Genomic DNA, 26,535 nt, shown 5'->3' with positions numbered 1-26,535 from the left:
GAATATTTCTGGTGGTTTGTTTTGCAGGTTCTGGGAGAGTCAATGGCAGGGATTTCGCAGAACGCCAAGACTGGGGACCTCCCTGCCTTTGGAGAGTGTGTGGGGATTGCATCCAAGGCTCTCTGTGGACTGACAGAAGCCGCAGCCCAGGTAAGGACTGCTCCCTGCAGCCCATGATGCAGGCCTTGCAGCCATGTCCTCTGCCAGGTCCCTATTGGAGGCACAGGGGGCTTCAGCTCCAGCTCTGTCTCCACCCACCATTACAGAAAGGTGATAGCTCTTATGCTGGCTGGCATTCAGACAGAGCATTAGCTAATTATCCCCCAGGAGCAGAGCAGCCTGGGAGGACACTGAACACCCAATCTAAGGTTTATCCCCCACCCCCAATGGTCATTGTTACAGATAAGTTGTTTGAGGGGAAAATAGGTATTACATAATTCAAATTCCTTCTGAGGCTTTAGAGTTGCAAAACTCTTAGTCATGCTCTTTTTAGGGTAAGAGGGAGAAAAAATTGGATGCCATCATGCAGAGTCGTGATCAGGCATGCTCCTGGCCGGTCTTTGACTGTCCTGTGCATTTGCAGTAATTACTGGGCTTGTGTAATTGAACTTTCAAAACTGTCAGCATTTACCTTGAAGGATTTATCATTTGGCAATTACCTGAAGCCTAGACAATTTTACTGAACCAAAGAAAAACATCCCTAGTTTGAGGGATAAAATTACCTCCCCTTATTCTGCCCCTCTCATCTCAGGCGAAATGAGTTGAGGTTAGAATTCCCCCTTACAGATTCCTCTTCTCCCTGTTATTTGGCTGACACATCCAAAAGGTTTGAAGAGAAGACCTTCTCTTGTAGCCTCTTGTCTTCTTGGAGACCAAATATTGCCGCCTTTTTTTTTTTTTTTTTGCCAAGCCCATGGCATGCAAAAGTTTTCTGGGCCAGGGATTGAACCCGAGCCACAGCAGTGACAATGCTGAATCCTTAAGCACTAGCCCACCAGGGAACTCCCCAAATACTGCCTTTTTTTCCCCTTACTCATTCTTACTTACAGTTTGAAATACTGGCCCAAACAATAAGTATGCCTTAGGCTATGAGATGAGAAACCTTTGTGTAGGGCAGTCTCCAGGGTTGGCCTACCCAGAAGCTCCATGCCATTAGTCTACATCCACTCTTTTCCCCTCTCCCATCTGCCAGCCAAAGAGTGAGCATCATGGTCATATGGAAGAACTTCTTGAGACTTTCTTAAGAACAAGGAGACTTTATTCCAAAAAGCCTGTGGCAGATTCCTTCTGGCCCAAGTGGCCATCAGCCTGTCGAACCTTAAACCCTTGTTGATGAGATGACCCTGACCACCTTGTGCTGGGAGCAGTGATAATGACTGCCACATGTGCACTGTGGGACCGTGGTCCCCTTAGGCAGGCAGAGAACCTGAGCTGTGGCTTTCCTCCTCCCTTCCAGGCTGCATACCTGGTTGGCATCTCGGATCCAAACAGCCAAGCAGGCCACCAGGGCCTTGTGGACCCCATTCAGTTTGCCAGGGCAAACCAGGCTATCCAGATGGCATGCCAGAACCTGGTGGATCCTGGCAGCAGCCCGTCACAGGTAAACATGGGGCAAGGATGTGAATTCTGTGAGCGCTTGAGCTCTTGGAGGTGGGTGGTGGGAGACATGAGTAGAGAAGACCATTCCTTCAGAGCTTGCAAATCCAGCTCAAGGCAGCGCTCTAGATCATGACTTAGGGGGATATTGCAACATGCAGTGCAAGTGGAAACGGTCAGATGCTTTGGAGTGCAATGCTGGAAGGCATTCAGAGTGGCGCGGTCACAGCGAGTTTCATCAGGAGTCTAACAATTCCATTCATTCAGTGCAGGGGGCATATGTCGAGGGCTTGCTCTATGCTCAGATCCCTACCCCCTTGACTCTGACTGTGGGATAGAGTTTGGGAGATGGGATGACAGTTCTAGGGAGGCATGGAGGAAGGTATGATGAATTCTCCAGCCCTGAGCCAGGCCCCAGAGCTGAGTCAGAATCTATAGCACAAAAGGAGCCAGAGAGATGTTTGAGAACTAGACAGTATGTGTGACATTCCATGATGCTTCTGATACCTGAGAAACATGAATCCTGTTGAGTAATTCAAGCACTGTGTGCTGAAAAGGAACAAGGATGGCCCCTGTGGGCTAGCAGAGGCAGACTGTCAGGTAGCACACCCCCTGTTGGCCCTAGGACCAGCTTTCTTGGGGCAGGAGAAGGACCCAGTAGAGGAGGTAATAGGGAACATCTGGACCTAAGACAGGCATCAGTGCACCTGAGGTTTCTCACCTGTCCAGTTAAGGCCAAAGGGGTGTTAGCAGCCCCAGCAAAGTGGATCAGGTGGATTCAGAAAAGCAGTTGGGGGTACACCTGGGAGATTCCTGAGTGAAACCCCTTAACAAGGTGCCTGCAGCACCTTGGGGTAAGGAAGGAGCTGATGCACCTTGATGGTCGCTTTGCTTATAAGGACCTGGACTCTCCCATGTGGAGGCTGCTAGCTTCATGTGGCTGATAAGCATTTGAGATGTAGCTGGTCCACACTGCGATGAGCTCTAAGTGTAAAATACAGACCGGGTTTTGAAGACTCAGTAGGATAATAATAATTTTTTTTAAATGTAAAATCTTAATATGCTTAAATTGATTTCGTGGTGAAATGAAAGAGTTTGGCTATATCGAGTTAAATAAAATATATTATTTAAAATAATATCCTTTGTTTCTGTACTTCTTTGAATGGGGCTACTAGAAAACTTTAAAATAGGTACGTGTCTCGCCCTGTATGTCTGGTGGGCAATGCTGGCCTAGACCCTAGACCATATCCCTTCTGGCCGGGGGTCCCCAAGGGTAGCCACCTACATCTCCTTCGAGATGGAACCCAACCCACTTCCACCACTACATCAGCTTCTCCTTTCCATTCCTTTGTTTATTCTCTCTGGCTTAATGATTCTTGCCTTCTCCTTTCTTAGAGTGACTTCAAGGGTCTGCAGAGCTAGAAATACGGGTTTTATTTATAGGAGCCTGAGACATGTGAGTTGAATGGGAATCTAGGGCTCGAGTCTAGGGTGGATTCCTCTGCACTGAAGCATGGGGTGCCCCCAACCTAGTCCCTGCTTTATAGGTTCTGTCAGCTGCCACGATCGTCGCCAAGCACACCTCGGCTTTGTGCAACGCGTGCCGCATCGCCTCGTCCAAGACGGGCAACCCGGTGGCCAAGAGGCACTTTGTCCAGTCAGCCAAGGAAGTGGCCAATAGCACTGCCAACCTGGTGAAGACCATCAAGGTAGGTCGCTGAGCTGAAGCTCTAGGGGTCCCTGTAATGCCTGTTGCAAGGGGAAAGAGGAACGGGATGAATCTAAGATTTGCGTTTGGTGAAGTCCAGCATCTAATTCAGTCTCATGATTTAAGTCCCTGAGGAGGAATTCATGAGTGAGAAAGGTATTTACTATGCAAAACTATCAGCCTTGGTCTCTCCTAACCTTTTGCATAGTATGTGGGGAGGGGTGAACTATGTGCTCTGTGGGGCTGGTTATGATGGGCTGGCCAAGGGCCCTGCCATGGTGGCTAAATATCTCTGGACCAAGGGAGATGGGAGAGGGAGAGGGGAATGGGAAATTGTTGGGAAAATCTCTTTCATCTAAAATCAGTTTATCCTATGACATCTATTCTGTCTATAGTTGTTTAAATGTTTTAAGTGGAGCATCAGCTTCTTAAAATAGGGCATTCCATGTTTTCACAAGTTCATCTGGGTGTGAGTGGCCATGGACAGGTGAGGGGAGGCGGGGCAGGGTGCCTTGGGAGGAGGGAGTTGCAGTGGCTGAGCTGTAGTAATAGCAGCTGGGAGATCAGACCACAAATCTAGTCAGTCCTAGGTGGGACACCAAGTGGACAGCCGTAGGCTAGACAGCAGACCCTAGGCAAAGAACCCAGTGCCCCCTCCAGTCTCTAAAGGAGGTGATCATGGAAGGCAAACTAGGCAGACTGGAAGTTCGTGTAAACCAGAATATGGAGGAGGGAAAGGCCTCTGGGGTGAACACTTGACTTCAGGGTTCTCATGCTCCTTGAGGTAGGATGCTCGGCTCTGTTGCTGTCCTGGAATAATAGGACTTTTCCCTGCCCTCTCCAGAGGACAGATTGCCACACACCTCGTTTTCCTTGCACTGTGTGAAGCTGGTTTAGTCATGTGGAAAAATCAGGCAACAGGCTGAGCCAAGCTGGAGCTGAGGAGAGACTGTGCCGCCCAGCATTGGTTGGAGGTGGGCAGGCGAGAGCCATGGGGCAGTTTCCCCATCAGCAATTTCTTAGCTGTTTGCATAAGATTCTTTCTGTCTTTCCTTTTTTTTTTTTTTTTTTTTTTTTTTTTTTTGCCTTTTCTAGGGCTACTCCTGCGGCATATGGAGTTTCCCAGGCTAGGGGTCCAATCAGAGCTGTAGCCGCCAGCCTGCACCAGAGCCACAGTAATGCAGGATCCAAGCCGTGTCTGCGACCTACATCACAGGCTCACCACAACACCAGATCCTTAACCCACTGAGCAAGGCCAGGGATCGAACCTGCAACCTCATCGTTCTCAGTCGGATTTGTCAACCACTGAGCCACAACGGAAACTCCTACGTAAGATCTTAAAAATAAAAAGGATAAACAAAACCTACTTATTTGAAGATAATAAGATAGGTTGAAGATAACCTTAAATAACAACCAATAATATACAAATTAAAGCTCGTGCCCAGGTGTCCCCAGAATCCTGGTAGCAGCTTTTCTTAATTACCATCAGAGTTTTAGTATTAGAAATGAATAAAGCTTACATTTTTTCGGCTGCGCCCAGGGCACGTGGAAATGCCCAGGCCAGGGGTCAAACCCTCGCCTGGGCAATGCTGTGGCGAGGGTCACTAGGCCACCAGGGAACTCCAGAGGTTACATTTTTAAATGTTTAGTGTGCACAAAGCTGGCTCCAAGGGTTCTGTGTATATCACTCCGTCAGTCCCACAGCCCCCCTGTGCTTGTCATCCCCGTTTTACAGTCCAGACACTGACTCACAAGGAGGTTAAGTAACCGTCCCTGGGTGACTCAGCCAGTACGCGGTGGATCGGAATTCAAGCTCAGATCTCTTGCTCTGGCCCCTGGCCTGCAGTTCCCATCTTCTGTAGGGAGAGACTACCCCATCTCACCAGCCTGGGAAGAAATACCTGGGTGCATGCATTTACAGTGCTCGTGTGCAAGCTTGGGGCGGGCAGGGTGGAGAGACTGCAGTGGAATGGCGTGACGACGTTGTCAGTTGCTGTATAATCAGCATATTTCAGTTAAACTTGGCCCTTTTCTCATTGTCAAAAGCCAGACTATATTTAGATGGACCAGGAGAGAGAAGAAGGCAAGAAACTCTGCTGTACCGATTCCAGGAAGCCTTTCTTTTCTGCCACCTCCTCAGTTTTCAGTCCTGACCTACCTCGGTTAAGATCTCATCTTCCTTTCAGCTTCTTCTCTCAGTGGCAACAACCCCTCTTTGCAATTCCCTGCAGCAGATGAGCTCCTGGGATGGCCTGAAAGATAGGCCTGTGCAGAAACTTCAGAGGGGCACGCAGGGTGTTGTACCTGCAGAAATTGAAGGCCACTTCTCCCACGAGCACCCTGGGGATCAGCAGAGGTGCACCAGGAGCGGCAGTGACCTTCTTGCCCCTCAACTTGCTGAAATACGCTTGGCTTTTCAATACCCACAGGGTGGCAAGGTTCCTGGGGACAGTGAGCTTTGTTTTAATGTACTAATAGGAAAATGGCAAAGGTCATTTCACTCTAGCCCCCCATACTGGACAGATATCCTGAGTTAAGGAATGGCTAAGAATCCTATTGGAGAGCAAAGCAAATGAATATTTAATTCCCTAAATACTTGAGACAGCTGCCACCATATCTGCATTTTTCTGTGTGTTAGGCTTCTTAGTGCTTTTTTCCTTCCACTTTAGCCTAAGCCTAAATCCCAGCTGCCATACCTCTATAGTCAGAGAGAAAGGAGAGGAATAGGGTGGAGTCAGGGAGGGGGGGGGAGGCGGCGGCGGGGAACACTGAAGAGCAGGGAGCCAATGACCTCACAGTGGGTTATCAGCACCCATTAGAAAGTCTGCCTCCTGGAATCGGAATCGTAAATCTCTACTGATGGCATTCTTTGCAATCCCGGTGCATGGCTCAGCAAGAATAAATGTGTGCGCCCTCCTCCCTGCCAGGCTAGCATTCATTGCCGGCCAAGTGAGAAGCACACAGACCCTTAACCATGGGGGCCCATACCTGCTTCTCTCTCCAGGCGGTTCCTTCCCTTGCCTCAAATCAGATGCGTGGAATGGAATGTTATTTTAAATGTGCAGTCACTCAGGTTTGGGTGCCAGGTCGAAATTGTGCAACAGCAGCTTTTGTTGGGCTGAGAAGTTGGAGCCTGGCCTTGCCTCTCACAGAGGAGGTGAAGCTCAGGGTTTTGCCATTGAGCCTTTCCAGTGCATCCCAAAGACACCAGTTCCAGCGCTCATTAATGGTTGTAATGCAGCTGTAAGTACTTTTTCTTGATCATCCTTTTGTTCCCATTGGTAAAGTCGGTTTCTTGAGAAGAAAAAAAGGAGGAAATCCTCTTCCGCTTCTTATGCCTGATTCTTCTTGCCTTTATCTGAGGTCCGTGGGAGGGAGGGGAGCCGGGAGCCTTGGCTTCTGGTCTGAGCCATGAGCTTGCCATAGCAGGTCATGTTCTAGGTGTGGGTTTTATCACCTGGTACATTGAGCATTGGGATAAATGATCCTTAACATCCCCTCTAAGCCCTCAGTCCTTGCAGCTTTGATTCTGGGACCCAGGCAGAAATGGTTTCTCCCAGATCCCTGTGGATTTTGCCAAGTTTGAGGACATTTAGAGGAGCTGGCCCAGGGTGGAGAGTGCCCTCATCCTGATGGGGCTGGGTGTTTGGCTCGGTGGCTTTACTCTTTACCCACTGTTAGAGCTGGAGCACTAGACATTCTGTGATGTGGGATGTCCACGTGAAAACTGTCCTGCCTGCCTAAAATGTCACCCATGGCCAGATTGGAGTATTTAGTTTACTAGGGTAGCTCAGGGGTCCCTGGAGTGGAAGCAGCATTCAGATGTGAAATGCTATCCATGTGAGCAACCATCTCTTCTGATGCTAAATGCTGCCTTTGCAGGAAATAGCTGTTCCCTCTTGATAATGGAAAAATGTAGTGGATTGGAGCTTGGAGTTCTAGTTCACCGTCCCTGCTCTTCAGGGTCTTGACCTTGACCAGCAATGGGCTACGTGATATGTGATTTTTAGAGCCCAGGCTCAAAAACTATACCTTTCCTCATCCTGTTGGTGCACAATGCGAAAACTATTCCTTGAGATTTACATGGGGTAATTATCTTGTCATTTTCACTAAGTTCAACTAAGAGTTAGTGGCTTGATCTGCCTTCCTAGCAGGCAGAGAGCTTTGTGGAAGGTAGAGGAGAAGATGGGAGGAGTGCAGAGAGGCAAGAAGCAGGAGGAATGAGTAGCACCCCAGAGACACTCGCCTATTCCATTGAGCTAGCAGCCCTTTCATTCCAGCTGGAGGGGGTGTGATGAGCAAAGCTGCAATTCGAGTTCCCCTGTTGCCAAAGTCCACTCCTACCATCTGCCTGCTTCCTGGGTTTGCCTGTGCTGGGGCTACTTCTGTCAACTCTTGGTGCATGGTGCCCACCTTGCCTCCCACTCTATTTCCAGATTGCTCTGAAGGCTAGTAGGGCCTGACCTCAAGGAGTCAGTGATGGTAAAGGTGCAACAAGGCGGGGGTTCCAAGACAGTTGACTGTCACATCACCAGTGCACGGCTTGTGCAACTAACAGGTGCTAACTCAACGTCAATCAGTATGTGAATGGCAGTGAGGCCATATATGTGAGTGAGTAGCAGGCACAGAGGGTTCCCACTGGGCCTGGAAGAACCACAGCATGGGCAATATTAAGGTCAAGGTAAGTGCCCATCAGGCAGAGAAGGGCATGAGCAGAGGGAAACTGTGTACAGTGTTAGCCAAGACAGTAAAATAGCCAGGAGTATGGGAATTCCTCTAAAAATATTAGCATGGTAGATGTATAATTACTGTCCCAAGCTGCCAAGACTTAGTTGTTAGCCAAATATCCTGTAAACTATCTGTGCCTGCCTACTCTTGCCTTACTGAGAAAGAGAAATATTTCCATCTCAGATCCAGTTTGTTTTGTAATGCTGGCACCTCCTGTTTTTTGTTCACTAATTGTCTAAATTGGCTTTTGTATATGGCTCAGAATGGTTAAATTAAATGGTTAATTGATCATTTAAAAAGGAACTTTACATTCTTCTACAAACATACCTGCCTTCTCAAATGTAGCTCTTTTGCTGGGAGGCAGGGCTGTCGCTGCTGGGTTATAGGCTGTTGGTTCTAAAAGTCTTAGTCTTGAGGGGGTGGAATTCAGGGTTGGAGAACCTTGGATCCAAGGGTTAACCTTGGGGGGTAGCCTGGCATGCATCACAGGCCACTGGTCTAGCTTGTCTTCCATTCAGGACATTAATCGGGATGAGACTTTCCATTCAATGCTGTTGTGTTACTGCTGCTAATGTTAAAAAGAAAAAAAACGAAAACAAACTGTTGAAGCAAAACATACATAGACAGAAAACACATGTGTGCTCTGAATTTTCCCAAGCTGGACACACCTAAGTAACTGCAGCCAGATCAGGAAACAGGACACAGCCAGGTGCCGCATGCCCGCTTGGCAGTCCTTCAGTCTCACTGCCTCTAAAGGGTGACCTGGCTGAATTAGTTTCATCTGATTTTGTACTCTACACAGATAGAATCATACAGTGAGAACCCCATTGTGTCTGGCCTCTTTACCTAAATACTGTATGAGATTTGGCCATACCCCTGGGGATAGTTCTCGTCTGTTTCTCCCCGTCGGATTCCATTTTGCTCATTTCACAATGGCAAAACGGAAGCCCTCGCTCCATCAGTCATTGAGGGACATCCTTGTAAAAATAACTTCGAAGTTGGAGTTCCCATTGTGGCGCAGTGGTTAACGAATCCAACTAGGAACCATGAGGTTGTGGGTTCGATCCCTGGCCTTGCTCAGTGGGTTAACGATCCGGCATTGCCATGAGCTGTGGTGTAGGCTGCAGACGCGGCTCAGATCCCGAGTTGCTGTGGCTCTGGTGTAGGCCAGTGGCTACAGCTCCGATTAGACCCCTAGCCTGGGAACCTCCATATGCTATGGGTGTGGCCCTATAAAAGACAAAAAGACCAAAAAAAAAAAAAAAAGTAATAATAACCTCAAAGTTGAAAGTGCTACACAGTGTAACGTATTTTTGTAGTTTGGGAGAGAATAGAGTTACTTGCAGTGGAAAAGGAAGGGAAGAGCCAAAGAGTCTCAGATGGGAAGGAAGTAGTTCAGCTGCAAAGATGGGAAGTGTGGCTCACAGGGAGCAGGGTGCTCTTGGAATCTGGTGAGTGGGGAGTTGATAAACAGTGAGGTCAGTTGGCCTGTGGACCACACCCATAGCTTTATTTCTTATACTTGCTCTGCTAAGCTCCTCTGCTTGATGGCAGAGATCTCTCTAATTAGTTCTTTTTTTTTAATCTTTCTATTTTATTTTTAAAATTTTTTTATTAATCAAATGAATTTATCACATCTGTAGTTGTATAATGATCATGTTATGATTTCACAGGATTTCCATCCCACAACCCAAGCAAATCCCCCCACCCCCCAAACTGTCTCCTCCAGAGACCTTAAGTTTTTCAATGTCTGTGAGCCAGCATCTGTTCTGCAAAGAAGTTCAGTCTGTCCTTTTTTCAGATTTCACACGTCAGTGAAAGCATTTGATGTTGGTGTCTCATTGTATGGCTGACTTCACTTAGCATGATAATTTCTAGGTCTATCCATGTTGCTAAAAATGCCGGTATTTCGTTCTTTTTAATGGCTGAGTAATATCCCATTGTGTATATGTACCACATCTTCTTGATCTGCTCCTCTGTCGATGGATGTTTAGGTTGTTTCCATGTCTTGGCTATTGCAAAGAGTGCTGCAATGAACATCGGAGTACATGTGTCTTTGAGAGTGGTGGTTTTCTCTGGATAGCTGCCCAGGAGTGGGATTGCTTGATCAAATGGTAGTTCTATGCTTGGTTTTCTGAGGAATCTCCATACTCTTTTCCACAGTGGTTGCACCAATTTGCAGTCCCATCAACAATGTACTAGTGTTCCTTTTTCTCCACACTGTCTCCAGCACTTATTGTTTGTAGACTTTTTGATGATGGCCATTCTGGCTGGTGTAAGGTGGTACCTCATTGTGGTTTTGATTTGCTTTTCTCTAATAATGAGTGATGTTGAATATCTTTTCATATGTATTTTGGCCATCTGTATGTCTTCTTTGGAGAATTGTCTGTTTAGATCTTCTGCCCCTTTGTTGATGGGGTTTTTTGTTTTTTTGGTATGGAGCTGCAGAAGGTGTTTATAAATTTTGGAGATTAATCCCTTGTCAGTTGAATCACCTGCAGATATCTTCTCCCATTCTGTGGGTTGTCTTTTTGTGTTGTTTAGGGTTTCCTTTGCTGTGCAGAAACTTTTCAGTTTGATTAGGTCCCATTTGCTTATTTTTGTTTTTATTGTCAATACTCTAAAAGGTGGATCTGAGAAGATGTTGCTGTCATTTATGTCAGAGAGTGTTTGGCCTATGTTTTCCTCTAAGAGTTTGATAGTGTCTGGTCTTATATCTAGGTCTTTAATCCATTTTGAGTTTATTTTTGTGTATGGTATTAGGGAGTGTTCTAATTTTCTAATTAGTTCTTACTCACTGTTCACAAATTCACCAGACATCCTCAGTATTCTCATCAAACCACCTTCATTTTGCTGGGAGGTGATTGCTATGGTCCAGGAATGAGCCCCGTGTTTTCTCCCATCAGGCGCTGGATGGGGATTTCTCTGAAGACAACCGCAATAAGTGTCGAATTGCCACTGCCCCCTTGATTGAAGCCGTGGAGAACTTGACAGCATTCGCGTCCAACCCTGAGTTTGTCAGCATTCCTGCCCAGATCAGCTCTGAGGTAGGAAATCTTTGCAGCAAAGGTATTATTAAAGTCTTAACCTAGTTTTGAGTGGCATTGAATGAGTATGAACACAAACTCTCTCTCTCTCTTGGTATGTAGGGCACTAGTATTGTTATCAGTGGTGATACGTGTAGAGTTAATGAATCTCAATATCCATACATCTCTTTTCTTCCTAAATTTTTTTTATTATTTTTTGGGGCTGCACAGTGGCATATGGAAATTCCCAGGCCAGGGGTTGAATCAGAGCTGCAGCTGCTGGCCTATGCCACAGTCATAGCAACGCAGGATCTGAGCCTTATCTGTGACCTACACCACAGCTCACAGCAACACCTGATCCTTGACCCACTAAGTGAGGCCAGGGATTGAACCTGCATCCTCATGGATAGTAGTTGGATTCATTTCTGCTGTGCCACAATGGGAACTCCAATTCCTAAATTATTTTATTAAAGTATAGTTGATTTACAATGTTGTATCAATTTCTGCTGTACAGCAAAATGACCCAGTCATACATATAATATATACACACTTTCTATCATATTATCTTCCATCACATTCTATCACAATAGATTGGATATAATTCCCTGTGCTGTACAGTAGGACCTCCTTGCTTATCCATTCTAAACGTAATAGTTTGTATCTACTAACCCCAAACTCTCGGTCCATCTCTCCCCCTCCACCCCCACCAACCATCCCTCTTGGCAACTACAAGCCTGTTCTCCATGTCTGTGAGTCTGTTTCTGTTCTGTAGACATCTCACAAGAGGGAATGTCTTGGCTTTATAAGTTGAGAGAAGTCTCTCTGCATAGGCTTGGGGCTGACTCTTTCTTGGTGTGTGTCACACTCAAAAAGAATATTTAAGGAGTGAACCATCCTCCTCACCATCTAGACCTCATGTGAGCCAGTCTCCATAGGTCCCTACCCTCTGTCTCCATTCAAAGGACAGCAGTGGTGACTTGGTAATGAGCAGGACCTTCCAGGGTCCACGTCATCCACTTCATCTGTTGCCCTTGACCACAACCTGCCCTTGACCCTTCTGCTCTTTGGTCTCAGGGCTCCCAGGCACAGGAACCAATCCTGGTCTCAGCCAAGACCATGCTGGAGAGCTCATCGTACCTCATCCGCACCGCACGCTCACTGGCCATCAACCCCAAAGACCCGCCTACCTGGTCTGTGCTCGCCGGACACTCCCACACTGTGTCTGACTCTATTAAGAGTCTCATCACATCTATCAGGTTAGTATCTCCTCCAGAAATTGCAGGGGACCTGCATCCAACAGGGCGGGAGGGGGATAAATCCATCAGGACTTTTATTTGATAGCAGTGTTGATCATTATTATCATCTTTTTCTTTACCTCTTTGGAAGCAGTGGTAGCCCTTGTCACAAGAATATAAGTTAGATACTGTTCTACACATATTACCTGTGTCACATTATGTGCTCATCACAACAACCTTGTAAAGTAGATGCTGCTGCCACTGTCTCCATTTTACTGGTGAGAGATTTCAGGCAGAAAGGCATTTAGTTAACAGTCCCAAGGTCATCCCCAGGCCTGATCGCTTTAGTCCCAGTCCTTCTGACTATTGTACCATATTGTGCATACCTTGAAACTTAGGCAGAGAGTACCACTGTTTATTTAGCAGGATTTTGGGTTACTCTTTACTTTGCTAATGAGGTAGAAAGAATATTCTAGGTCCCACAGTAACTCTGGGCAACTCTAACCTCCTTCATAACAGTAGGAGCCTGAAAAATCATCCCCTGAAGAGATAAACATTCCTGAAGTTGAGCAAAGTTAATACCTCACAACACGGAATGCATCCCTTTTCTTAGGTATATTTTGCTTTTTTCTTTTTTTCTTTTGTCTATTTAGGACCTCACCTGTGGCACATGGAGGTTCCCAGGCTAGGGGTTGAAGTGGAGCTATAGCTGCTGGCCTACACCACAGCCACAGCAACACCGGATCCAAGCTGCTTCTGCGACCTATACCACAGCTCATGGCAATGCCAGATCCTTAGCTCACTGAGCAAGGTCAGCAATTGAACCTGCGTCTTCATGGATGCAGTCAGATTCGTTTCCACTGAGCCACGTTGGGAACTTCATATTTTGCTTGTCAGTTGCTTTTGAGACTCAGGACCATACTTGATTTTCTTTGTGCCTCGCAAAGAAAAATCCACAAAATATTTTGACTCCTGCTACAGCCAAGACTTTGTGAATAGTATGCAATGAAGAGAGCATAGTATAGTTGCACCGTAAGTAGTACTGACTTTTTTTGTTTTAGATGAAGATCCTATGCCCAAGCAAGTGAATAAAGAATCCAGATTGCCCTAAATTGTTTCATTTGCAGTTGCCTGAGATGGAGGACAGCACCCTATCCTTCCCACAAGAAATAAGTAGATAAAGCAGAAGTGGTAAGAAGGTCTTGGGCTATGCCACGCTAGGATTAGGGTTCACTCCCTAAAGCAGTGGAGTGGAGTAGATAGTATACAGGGACTCCTGGCCCACCAGTGCTGGAGCAGGTTTTGGGAACTGAGCTTCATGGAGTCTGTGTTTGACTTGCTCTGTCCCTTCCAGGGACAAGGCTCCTGGACAGAGGGAGTGTGACTACTCCATTGACAGCATCAACCGGTGCATCCGGGACATCGAGCAGGCCTCGCTGGCTGCTGTCAGCCAGAGCTTGGCCACGAGGGATGACATTTCTGTGGAGGTGTGTATGCTGGGGCTCCGTGGCCAGCTCGGAAGCCTCTGGAAATACTGAAGAATCCCAACATTAGGCTTTGGGGATGGGGGAGTGGCACCAGTGTGTTTGTAATGCAGGAGTTTCGTCATTGGACCACCTTCCCCTGGAGCCAACCTGGGAAGTTTTTGGAGGCGGTAGAGCCAACACTGAATAGAGGACAGTGGTTTGGCAAAGGAACATGGGTACTGTGAGGGTAGAAGGTTCAGATATACCTGAAATCTGGAGAAAATGATCATTGTTCAGTAAGAGTGTGTCACTAGGCGGGGTTTCCATATTCACGTTGGCACATCAGTAGACCGTTTTGAATGCTCCCTTCATATTTCAGTGGTGCACTTTTTTGACTAATGGGTAGATTCAGAACTCAATCCTGTGTGCTTGGTTCATCAGAGATAATGGATTCTGCTCTGAGTTACTCGATGTCTAGCATTGGGAGACCTTTTGTGTTGTTTTGATTCAGAGCCACTTTGCCCTTTCTTGCCCCTTTTTCCAAAGTTGAGAATAGAAATCTCCTGCTTTGCCCCTTTGAGTTTTTTCTACTATGCATTCAAAGGCCCCCGATTCATACTTTTTCCGTTGAAAATGCCTGATGTTCAGAAGGTGCTTAATAAATATGGATAGTCTATTTGCTGATGTTTCCCTACTGCCACTGAACTCACCAACCGTGAACTTCGGCCCCTGTCTCTAAGTGGGGCGCAGAGGTGGAACTGCCCATTTTTTATTAACAGAACTGTCTGCTTCACTCCAGCTGCACCCGCCTCCCCCATTTCCAAGGAAGGAAAGAAGGCATAAGCATTCTCATCCTGTGCGCAATGTTAGAATTATTATTAACCTGTTAGTAACCTGTTAGGCCTTCCCAAGTGCAGCTTCATGAACAACCATCAACTGCACACCCTGTAACTAGCACTCTGATGAGGAAACAGAGATGACCTCCCACCCCTGGCGACCCGCTCCTCGCAGGCCCCCCACCACCCGCTCCTCGCATCCCCATCCTTTTACCACCCCTCCCAAAGTGTATCCTCTCTCATGCCTTCCTCCCTGGGAAGAAAATCCCTCCCAGTTATCTGTGTGTGCTTCCCACACTTCATTTAACCAGCCCTCCATAATAAGACGTTACTGGAATAATCCTGCATTCTTGACTACAGTTACATGATGAGTGGGAAGATAAGTAATTCGCTAAAGAAGACCCTTGGAAGTGTGGAGCTTTCTGTCCACCTACCTCCATCTCTCTAGATCTTTTTCCTTTGGTTGCCCAGGATTTTGTTTTCAAGTTTGTGGTTTAGGCTGCTCCTCTCATGGACGAAACTCTACTCAAAGCCCCCCAGCCCACAAGCAGCATTGCTGGGAGCCTGAGTCTCAGTTCTGATGAGCAGAACACTGTCTTTTGTCAGGAATGACCCCATTCTGTGCTGGCGTGTGCAGACCTCAAATGTCCAGCATTCTTTTTTGGGGGGGATGCAGCCACGGCATGTGGAGGTTCCCAGGCCAGGGATCAAACCCACGGTACAGCAGCAACCCAAACTGCTACAGTGCCAGTGCTGGATCCTTAACCTGCTGAGCCACCAGGGCTTCTGATCTACCAGTCATAACTCTGTGGAGTTAAGCGCTTATGAAGAGTCCCACCAAAGGCTCTGATCTTCACCTCTGCTAGTTAACACTCTCCATCTTTGAATTACTGGCCTCTCCACACTTGAGTATCATCTGGATCCCCTTCCCCCCCTCTTTATCGCATTGGTATACTTTTTTGGGATGGAGATACTGATCTGTCTTTAAAACCTGAAAAGAAATGCTCTGAGGATAAAATTTACAATAATAGTATCCACATCACCAAAAACAATGAGCTGAGCTCCTGGCCTAAGTCCAGTGGGAGGCTCACCTGGCATTCTCATGGTCTGCTGACCAGGAAATTGTCCTGCTTTGAGAGAGCTGATCTCATTGTCAGGTCACCCTTCTTCCTGCTCCCTGCCTAAGGGGCTCTTAGTTGTGAGGACACAGCGTGCCGGATCAGACCCACCACTAACTCTGCACTTGAACAGAGAGCTGCCTTCCCTTCTTGGAAAACCACAGCGGTCCCACCTTGTCAGTAATTCTGCTGAGTAACTCAGAGTAAAGACAGCAGTAGCATCAGTTGTCACTATGCTTGCCAGGAGTGAGAAGCCAGTAGGAAGTGTTCCCCTGGCTGCCTCATGACCTCTGTGAGTGGAGGGGGATCTAGCCCAGAGGAAGTGGGGGTCCCTGGGGCCAGTGGCTGGATGGTACACCCAGGCATTTTGCTGTCCATTTCTTGTGGTCTCTTTAGCTTTCACATGGGTCATTTTGAATCAGTACAACCACATGGGGTAAACTTGACAGCTCTCTCCTTGCCAGGCCCTGCAGGAGCAGCTGACTTCAGTGGTCCAGGAAATTGGGCACCTTATTGATCCCATTGCGACGGCGGCTCGGGGTGAAGCGGCTCAGCTGGGACATAAGGTAAAGGGCCCTGGGAGCCTCCTGCTCAGAGTGTGTGGGAGGGGGCTGGGGGACAGTTGTGATTGATTTTGTTGTTCTTGTTCCCAAAGCCTCCTGGTAGGCATTATGCCCGGCTCAGCGCTGGCTTACATTAGAGGAATGCCATTCGATCTCCTCCCACAGCTTCTCCAAAAATGACCACCTCAGGATCTGTTTTCATCTAGCACTGGGACAAAAACTACTGGGACATTTTTCTGGTGGGGGGTCAGACGTTGCAGCCGGCAAGGCACTTACCTCGCTGTTGCTCTTGACCTTCGCTCGGACAAGCCAGGGACTAAAGTTGGGGCTCCTGGCCTGGTGTCTGCCATCTTTTGTCCCTGCTGGCCAGCCTCAGTCTGGTGTGTTTAGGGGATGTTGTTCCTCCATGGGTGCTAATATATGGTCCAGGTTCACACGTGAAGAAGCAAAGCAAACTTGCTAACTTCGCCCTCGACCACTAAAGCCTCTGTGTGGCCACTCTGCTCAGAACGTCACCCCAGCGTTCCTACCACATGGTTGCAGGTGCTGAATAATGCCTTGCCTCTTGGGGTTCATTTTGCAAATCCTTCAGAGAGAGTTCGCTTGTCAAGCAGCCTGTGCCTCAGCGGAGAGAGGGCAGACATTGGCTTTTAACAACCTGCAGGGTTTCCTAGCATTTATCAGTGCAGCCGCCCTTATCGATGTGTAGATCAAGAAATCCAGTACCCAGAATCTTCTCTGCAGGTATTGATTTTAGAAAATCAATATGCCTGCTTTTTCAAATTACAGAATAGCTTAAGGGCCCCTTAAGCGTCCTGCTGATTCTAAGGAGAGGTGTTTGGGATTTTTAACTGGCCAGTGTATCTCTGCTTTTTAAGTGTGGTGAATTTCATCTTTCAGCTCAGAGTCCCTTTTTAATAAGAAAGGCTGGACACCTGAAGCTGTTTGCAAGGTGGGGGGTGTCCTGGGGGCCAGAGCACTGCAGATGTGACCCCTGCGGAGAGAGTGAGTTTGACAGAGCAGCCGGCCTTCGCTGCAGCAGTTACCTTTGATTCCAGTAGAAATTTCATGAGAAAATATTTCTGGACGTCTAGGGCAATATCCTTTTCTCTGCAGATAGGCTGTCAGTATGGGGGATTAATTCCTGTGTTGTTGGATGCATGTGAAGAAAGGTAACACATTTGTGTCATCTGAGTTATAAATTGACACTCGGCCCTTTGGCTTAAGGAGCCCCACCTTCTGAAAGGGAGTTCAGGACAAATGCAGCCTAGCGGCTCTCCATTCAGAGAAGTCATGGGCTGGTGGTTGATACCTACGTGGTTCCAGTGCTTCACGACAGTGTCTAGATGGGGCCCCAAGTCAGCAGCCTCAGCACTGTTGGTTTCCCACAGCTGCTGTAACAACATACAGCACTGGGGGGCCTTAAACAATGCCAATTTGATCCCTCACAGCTCTGGAGTCTAGAAGTCCAAAGTCAGGGTGCTGGCAGGGCTAACTGTTTTCTGGAGCCTCGGGGGAGAGTCTGTTCCCGGCCGCTTCCAGTGTGCCAGGGCTCTTGGCATTCCTTGACTGAGTCTTGCCAGTTTCTCTCCATTGTCTCCTGCTTCTCCGTCTTTCCTACTGTCTCCTCTAAGGACACTTGTTAGTAGGTTTAGGGCCCACCCAAGTAATCCAGATGATCTCATCTTAAGATTCTTTAATATACCTGCAAAGACCCCTTTGTAAGATCGCCTTCACAGGCTGCAGGAATTTGGACATGGATGTACCTTTTTTTTGAGGGAGGTGGTCACCAATCAACCCACTTTTCCACCCTTGGCCTAGGGACTCAACATCAGTTACTCAAAGTTCTCTGGTTTTTTTTTGGGTTTTTTTTGTCTTTTTGCCATTTCTTGGGCCGCTCCCACGGCATATGGAGGTTCCCAGGCTAGGGGTCGAATCGGAGCTGTAGCCACCGGCCTACGCCACAGCCACAGCAACGCAGGATCCGAGCCGCGTCTGCAACCTACACCACAGCTCACGGCAACGCCGGATCGTTAACCCACTGAGCAAGGGCAGGGATCGAACCCACAACCTCATGATTCCTAGTCGGATTCGTTAACTACTGCGCCACGACAGGAACTCCTCAAAGTTCTCTGTTATTGTAACTTCTGTGCTAGCCCAGGTGAGGAGGTCACCTGTTCTGTCATGTCCCTCAAGACCAGAAGGTGTGAGAGTCCCTGCTAAAAGCTTCCTAAATGCAGGAAAAGTCCCGTCCCTTCAAAAGGCCTTAGCTGCACAGTGTTGTGAAGAATAAGGACCCCTAGGGTGCATGGAGTGATTACTCCCGGAGGCCTTGTGCGAAGGCTTTTGCAAATGCTGACTTAATCCCCCTAACATCTTAACAACCTACTGCTGTTACAGAGATGGACGCTGAAATTCATGAAGAGGAAGCACTTTGCCTAAGATTTCTTAAAGAGGCATTGGCAGGGAGGATTCGGATCTAGGGGCTCTGAAACTCAAGCTTATGCTCCCCAACACCCAGCCGTCCTCCCTCCAGAAGGAAGTCGGACACCTATTTAGTTGTGTTTTCTTAGGCTCAGCACACAACAACCCTTGACATTTTACAGTTGAGATGGTAAAATGTACTGTATTTTTTATAATTTTTATTTTTTCTATTATCGTTGGTTTATAGTGTTGTGTCAGTTTTCTACTGTACAGCAAAGTGACCCAGTCACACATACGTATCTTTTTCTCACATTATCCTCCATCATGCTCCATCGCAAGTGACTAGATAGAGTTCCCAGTGCTATACAGCAGGATCTCATTGCTTATCCATTAAAATGTACATTAAAATAGTAAAACTAACTTCAAAAAAACATGTCAGATTCTAATGCATTAAGCATGTCGACTCTTTAGAACTGACAGAGCCCATCTTCAGCCCTGACCTCTGATGACCCATCACGGCACTGCTCCCCTTGTTGTCGACACCAGTGCCCTTCTTGAGGAAGAGGGGATGAAATCCAACGTGGTTGTGAAGGCCAGGCTTTACATAGAAGCCATTGGCAGAAGCAAGGACTGAGGTCCAAAATCCAGCAAGCCGTGTGCCTTGGCATTAATCATATCTGCCCAGACTGGGCTGGTGGGGGGGGGCTTTAACATGCACATGAAACACCATAAGGGCTAGCACCCCTGCTCAAGTGCTTGAAGCCTATCTGTAAGATACCTGTAACTGGGGATAGAAATGCAAAAGTGTGTTTATTGTTAGCTGATAGTCTTTTTTTTTTTTTTTTTTTTTTAGGTTTTTTTTTTTTTTATTGAAGTATAGTTGATTTACAATATCATGTTCGTTTCAGGTATACAGCACAGCGATTCATTTGTGTGTGTGTACATATTCCTTTTTAGATTCTTTTCCCTTATAGGTTACTACAAAATATTGAGTAGAGTTCCCTGTGCTACAGTATGTCCTTGTTGGTTACCTATTTTGTATATCGTATGTGTATACATTAATCCCACACTCCTAATCTATCCCTCCCTCCCCCTTTCCCCTTTGGTAACTGCAACTTTGTTTTCCATGTCTGAGAGTCTGTTTCTGTTTTGTAAGTAAGTTCATTTGTGCCATATTTTAGATTCCGCATGTAAGTGATATCATATGGTCTTTGTCTGGCTAACCACTTAGTATGAGAATCTGTAGGTCCAAGTTGGCCCATAGTCTTGTCTCACTGTTGACTCCAATGAACTTGAGTATTTTGGGCGTCCACCTTGCCTCAGCCCCAGCCCTGCTTTGTTGCTGACCCAGTGACTGCCCTTGTGAAGCCATCTTCCCGCCCACATCCCTGCCACCCTCATTCTTTCTCCACATGATGAGAAGAAACTTTAAGGGAACTTCTAGCTAAAGGTTTGAACTTAAATACACCTGATGGGAATAATTTAGCAATTAGTGATTGCCACACGAGCTGAGGCGTTGAGCAGAAAAGTATGATCAGTGTTTTATCTGATTTTATGTGTTCTACCTGAGTGGGAATAGATGATGGTATCTGAAGCACATACAGCAAAATGTTAAAATCTGATATTACGGATGCCAGGTAGCTGGGTGTTGCTGTGTTATCAGACTTTACTTTCAACACTTTACAAAACAAACAAATATGTAGCAAATGAACTTCTAAAATGCAGTATTGCGGCCGTAGCAGAACTGGAGTAAAAGTGACAAATAGCGGACAGCAGGGTGGTGATAGAGCCACTGGGCTGGGGAGCAGGATGCCTGGTCCCTGTCTCAGCTCCACCACTCAGCTGCATGGGGTTGAACAAGTTACCTCACTCATCTAAGCCTCACTTCTTCACTTGTGTCTACCTCATGCACATGTTTTGGAGATTAGCTGAAGAAATGCATGGGCATAAGCATTTAGCAGAGCCTGGCATATGGGATGCACCCATATAAATGTTTGTGGCACGTGGCCCTGTAGCACCCAGCTTGTGAGCTTTGGTGAGCCGTACAGCCAGCCCTCCATACCCGTGAATGCAGAACCCACAGATTCAAAGGGCCAACTGCATGATAGCATTTTGTGTGAGAGGCTTGAGCACCTGCTGATTCTTGGTGTCCATGAGAGGGCCTACAGATACCAAGGGACACTCTCTATGGTGTGGTCTACTGGAGATGGGCCCCTGCTGCTGCAGTACTTAGCTGTCTTGCTAGGCTTTTGTATTTTCCCAGGTTGAGCTAATCATAAACAGAGCATCTCAGCTCATGTGAAGCATTTTTGCTTTTTTTGCTGTTGTTCTTCAAGTCCAAACGCTTGGGGCAGAGGCAGCTGGGTGGGCTTGCTGAGGGTACCTTTATTCTCAGGCTGCTTTCCTCACCTTCCCTGCTCCTCTGCCCCACTCCTATCCCCCTTCCTTTTGAGTTTGTGGGACACTCATCTTTGTTCTTTCAAAAGCTATTTTTGAAATTAAAATTAATTAAAATTAAAAGCTGTAAAATTCTCACACCTAACTCTGGATCTCAGAATGAATTTCTTAGCACATCTGCCATGATCAGAGATGAGACAAAGAGCTCCCCAGAGGGAGTAAGATCCAAGCAAGATTCATTAATTAACAAGTATTTCGGAAAGTAAATTTCAACGAGTAAGGTCTGAGGATCTAAAGTGTGTATAACATGTTGGCTGTAATTCATGATTCTGGATGTAAAATAGGAAAAAAAAAGTCAAGGCCAGCAGATCCGCCTCTCCTTTTGAGTCCCAGCCATCTCCCCCGCACCAGCAGAGACCCTGCAAAAGACACATGGATTTACATGATGCAACTGTGGCTTTTCTTTGTCTCGAAAGGTAACACAGCTGGCGAGCTACTTTGAGCCATTGATCTTAGCTGCAGTGGGTGTTGCCTCCAAGATTCTGGACCACCAGCAGCAGATGACGGTCCTGGACCAGACCAAGACGCTTGCCGAATCTGCCCTGCAAATGTTGTATGCGGCCAAAGAAGGCGGAGGAAACCCCAAGGTACAGTTCAGGATGTGGGGGGCTTGCTTAGGACACTGAGAAGCCATTACACATTCCTCTGTATCCCATCCCTCCAGTTTGTTTTCAGGGGAAACAACTTCAGTTTTTGGATGGTGGCATTTGATTTCAAACATGAGAAATAGGGAGTTCCTGTCATATAGGGAGTTCCCATCATGGCTCTGTGGAAACGAATCTGACTAGCATCCATGAGGACTCAGGTTCAATCCCTGGCCTTGCTCAGTGGGTTAACGATATGGCGTTGCCATGAGCTGTGGTGTAGGTTGCAGACAATACTCGGAACCTGCATTGCTGTGGCTGTGGTGTAGGCCAGCAGCTATAGCTCTGATTTGACCCATAGCCTGGGAATTTCTATATGCTGAGGGTGCAGCCCTAAAAAGAAAAAAAAAAAAACAAAACAAAAAAACAGAAATAATCTTCCCTTGGGAGTTCCTATTGTGGCACAGTGGAAACAAATCCGACTAGGAATCATAAGGCTTCAGGTTTGATCCCTGGCCTCGCTCAGTGGGTTAAGGATCCGGCATTGTTGTGGCTGTGGCTTAGGCTGGCAACTGTAGTCCCGATTAGACCCCTAGCCTGGAATCTCCATATACCACAGGTGCAGCCCTAAAAAGCAAAACGCAAAAAAAAAAAAAAAATCTTCTCTTGGCATTCCCAGGGATCTTTAAGAGGAAAACCAAAAAAAAAAAAAAAAAAAAAAGACACAAAACTTATAAGTTTTGTTTTGTTTTTTTCCCCTGACAGAGTGTGTAGGTAAGCATTATTGGGAAAGAAAAACATATTGTGTGGTTATCACAGGAACAAAAACCATAACACCTGCTGGGCACCTGCTCAGTGTTGACATCCAGCTTGCACAAAGCAGACTGCTCTTGTTTTCCAGTGCGTGTCATTTCCCTTCTTGGTACTCAGGTTCACCCCAAAACACAGTGCAAGGTCACCCCTGGCAGGTATTGCTATTGCTGGGGGACAGTGATTTAATAGGAAAATTTCCCTCGCCAGTTTGCAAGTGCAACATTTCCTGATGTGTCACGCAGCTACTTTAAGTGGCCAAAGATGGTGGCAGCATGTGCTTTTCTCTTGGGGACAATTTTGTTGGAGTAATTGGTTTACTTTGGAAACTGGCATGCACCCCAAGTTTCCTCAAGGTTCTAGAACCCGGAGAGGAAGTCAGAGGTACCTCCCACGACTTGTACCCTCTAGTTGCTGCTGCCACATGATCATCTGCTCTCAATGGCCTTCACCTAAGCAGACTAACTTGAGGGAACCCCCCTAGAAATATTTGTGTAGGACACTGACCCACAAGCTATAGGAATCCATATTATACTTGTATTTATTTTTAGTATGTTTTGTTGTATCTCTAACATCTTCAGATCAGTTGCAAGGTAGAAGATTCTAGATTAAGAGTCAGAATCACAAAATAGTCATCTCAGAGCCAACAGTTGTTAACCACTGGGTCTATGTCAGTTATTACATCTTATATCCTTTTCCTACATAATCTTCATAAAAACTCTTCTACATCAGAAGGTTCCCATTGTACATATGTGGAAACTGAGACTGCTCTGCTATGTTATCTGAGATGGCAGGCCAGGTGGATGTGGAGTCAGAATTGAGCCTGCGCTCTATGGAAACACAAGCTGACTCGGCGCGGAGTGGGAGCTGGGCAGGGCCAAAGAGATCCGCAGGGGAGAGGGCTGCCTCATCTCAACAAAAGGAAATTACCTGGCACATAAAAGGTAGCTAGAAGCATGCTAGGAGGAGGGAATGGTATCTGCAAAGGCAAAGGTAGGTTGTAAAAGTGTTGCGCTCTCTTTAGAAGATAGCACTCAGTCTGGTGTGTATGGATCAGGTAGAATGAGGGGACAGCAGGAGTAGACTGGGCTGTTTTGTGACAAGCCTCCTCCTCCACACTAAGGAGCTGGGGCTGTGTTGGAAACAGTGAGGATGACACATAACACGACACATCCATAGTCTGGAAACACTATGCAGGAAGCAGCGTGGAGAGTGTCTTGGGCTTACATGCTTCATGTTCCACTTTTCCTTCATGTATCTGGCAACTGTTGAGAGACTCATTCTGTGGATGCTAAAGATATTGAGAGCCATCATCGGCCTTCAAGTTGTTCTGAGTCTTCTGGCAAAATCAAGTCTAGTTGCTGAAGTGATGGGTAGAGCAAGAAGGACTGGAATGCCCTTTTGGCTGATAGGTTAGGGATAGGGGCCCCAGCCCCTCTCCTCCCTCGTCACACTGGAGGAGCTGGGACTCGCCTTGGGGACCCAGTTTGGGTTAGCTTTGCTCCAGGAATGTTTACTGCCATGTCCCCACCCCTACTTGAGGGGGGTTCATTCTTAGTAGAGTAATTTGAATTAGGAGGTTGCTGGGTGTTGAAGAGATGAGCACATCTGCTTGGACTGCAAGTTCAGAGCTCCCCGTGGAATTCTATGTTATGCCCAGGAGCATTTGTCGTCAGCACTGTAAGCTCTATGATGACATCCTTTGCTTGGAAGTAGCAGCTGGAGTGTGGAATAATTTTCAGTGAATAACCTGAAGTACCCTGTGATGAACTAAGATGTGATGAGTGACCATAATTTAAGAGTTTGTATCCGTCCCCTCACTGATAGCAGCTACCTGTGCTGTCTGCAGATTCCAACTGGCTTGTCACAGGGTGCCAAGTTGGCCTGTAGGCCCTTTCCTAAGAAGCCTAATGCAGAGACTTAATCCCCTTGGGTGCTGTTCTTTGGGAAGATATTTACTGGGTATTACTTGCTGTATGTTAGCTGATGGATCTGTTAGATGTTGTAGTCCTTGTGTGCAGAGGAGATGTGGTCACATGTGATTAAAGGGTCATCCGTGGCTTTGATTTGGCAAACAAATAGCATAAGCTGGATTCAGATCCCAGCTTTGCCTCTTGCTGGCACATTATTTCATTTCTTTGTTTCCTCATGTAAGCCTCATGTAAAACTGAATACCTACCTGGTGGTTGTAGAGTTTAAATGAGGTATTGTGCCTAACATAGTAGGTGCTCCCCCGCAAATTAAACACGGCCAGCCCCAGAGCCTGGCGGTAAAGAATCCCATGAGTACAAGGCATTTGCTGTGGGATCTCATGCTCATCCCACTAAGCCCTCTTCTACATGCATTCTTTTCCCCCCTCCCCTCTCCCCCCATCAGTTTCCTCCTCTATCTTCCTTGCAGGGCCCGCCCAGCTTCTGCCTGTAACACTCCATCCAGCAAATACACAGCCCCATCTGCTGTAGGGCAGTCCTCATTATTAGAAGGTTTTTCTCCCTCTGCTGAAGTTGAGATCTGCCCCCTGTAGCCTTCTCCCATTTTCCAAACTCCTGTGATGTGTCTGGCTGCTTTGTTGGGCTTTGTAGTTGAAACACTATAATAAAGAAATAAGGCTCCCTTGGAAATAGACTTCAGACACATTTCCAAAAAAGAACAGAGTCTGATTTTTTTCTTCTATGTTGAGCTGAGAGGAGCAGTGACAAGGAGCCCCTCCAGATTCTAAAATAATAACCTCATTGTTGAGCCTGCTGACTCCACTGTCCTGACTGCCGTAGGCCCTTTAAGCATGCCTTAATTGAGAGCCTTCTGTGTCTTTCCGTGGCTGAAGCTCACGTGCTCGGGCAGCCTGCACGTGGGATTTGGCTGGGCTGTGTGATCAAGGTGAGGTTTGCCATCAAAGTCAGAGGAAACGGCCCTGGGAGAAGCTTGGAGTAATTGAAGGAGGCCTCACTGTCTCTGAGTTGACCCTTTAAGGATCTCCAAAACTTAACCATGTGGAATAGAGGGCAGGCTCTCTAGAGAATGCTTCAGCACGAGCAGATGGGAAGGTAATTCATTTTTGGGACAGCCAAGAGCAAGGATGTGTTCTGGTAGGTTTGGATGCCCTAGTGTAGAAAAGATGGCCTGTACGTTTCCCATGGAGTTTCAGAGAACTGTTTTGTGATTCCCTGCTGCCACCCCCAGCATTGCCTTCTTATACCTTCCTAAGCCTGTATGGGAGAACTGATACTTAGCAGGCCACTCTCACTTCTCCCCCAAAATGCATACTTTGTTTAATACGAATGTACAGCATTGCTGACTTTATTGTGCAGCCAATAGTCTTCTCATTCTAAGTGAAGTTTACAGAAGTGCACACCTTATGTTTTACCTTTTTCTAAATGAGAACATATTTTCATGAGACACTCTCTCTGGAGGGCTAGTCACAGGAGATGTCTCCTTTCAGACTCCCATCAAAATAAAACAATCTGTGCATTTTTTTTTTTTTTTTGTCTTTGTTGTTGTTGTTGTTGTTGTTATTGCTATTTCTTGGGCCGCTCCTGCGGCATATGGAGGTTCCCAGGCTAGGGGTCTAATCAGAGCTGTAGCCACCGGCCTACGCCAGAGCCACAGCAACGCAGGATCCGAGCCGCGTCTGCAACCTACACCACAGCTCACGGCAACGCCGGATCATTAACCCACTGAGCAAGGGCAGGGACCGAACCCGCAACCTCATGGTTCCTAGTCGGATTCGTTAACCACTGCGCCATGATGGGAACTCCCAATCTGTGCATTTTGTGTCTTAGCTTCTCTGTGTCCAGAAATCAGCCATTAACCTAAATTACCACTTTGCTCCATCACATCCCTTGGGGAAAGAGCTTTGCACCCTGACCCACTTGCCTCAAGCTAACCATCCATGAGCAACATATTTCATATCTCATCAGATGTATTTGAAGAACTTTTGGGGATTCCCATGGCTTTTCAGTTCCGTAGGCTGAGCCAGTTCCTGAG

The 26,535-nt window shown here is 46.9% G+C and overlaps 1 protein-coding gene across 14 annotated transcripts in view; it reads left to right on the top strand.

The window, feature by feature from the left end:
* TLN2 (talin 2) overlaps nucleotides 1-26,535 on the top strand; it is a 472,001-nt gene that overhangs the window by 375,060 nt on the left and 70,406 nt on the right. For all 14 annotated transcript variants that reach the window (XM_021094283.1, XM_021094275.1, XM_021094269.1 and 11 more), the window contains 8 exons: nucleotides 28-150; nucleotides 1,457-1,600; nucleotides 3,144-3,305; nucleotides 10,939-11,079; nucleotides 12,133-12,314; nucleotides 13,648-13,780; nucleotides 16,178-16,279; nucleotides 21,574-21,744. In XM_021094283.1, coding sequence (XP_020949942.1) covers nucleotides 28-150; nucleotides 1,457-1,600; nucleotides 3,144-3,305; nucleotides 10,939-11,079; nucleotides 12,133-12,314; nucleotides 13,648-13,780; nucleotides 16,178-16,279; nucleotides 21,574-21,744 — 1,158 coding nt within the window. The remainder of the gene's footprint in view (nucleotides 1-27; nucleotides 151-1,456; nucleotides 1,601-3,143; nucleotides 3,306-10,938; nucleotides 11,080-12,132; nucleotides 12,315-13,647; nucleotides 13,781-16,177; nucleotides 16,280-21,573; nucleotides 21,745-26,535) is intronic.

This window comes from Sus scrofa, chromosome 1, assembly GCF_000003025.6.
Source record: "Sus scrofa isolate TJ Tabasco breed Duroc chromosome 1, Sscrofa11.1, whole genome shotgun sequence".
Lineage (NCBI taxonomy): Eukaryota > Metazoa > Chordata > Mammalia > Artiodactyla > Suidae > Sus > Sus scrofa.
Note: the sequence above shows the minus strand (reverse complement) of the source record. Positions and strands in the feature narration are given on the sequence as shown.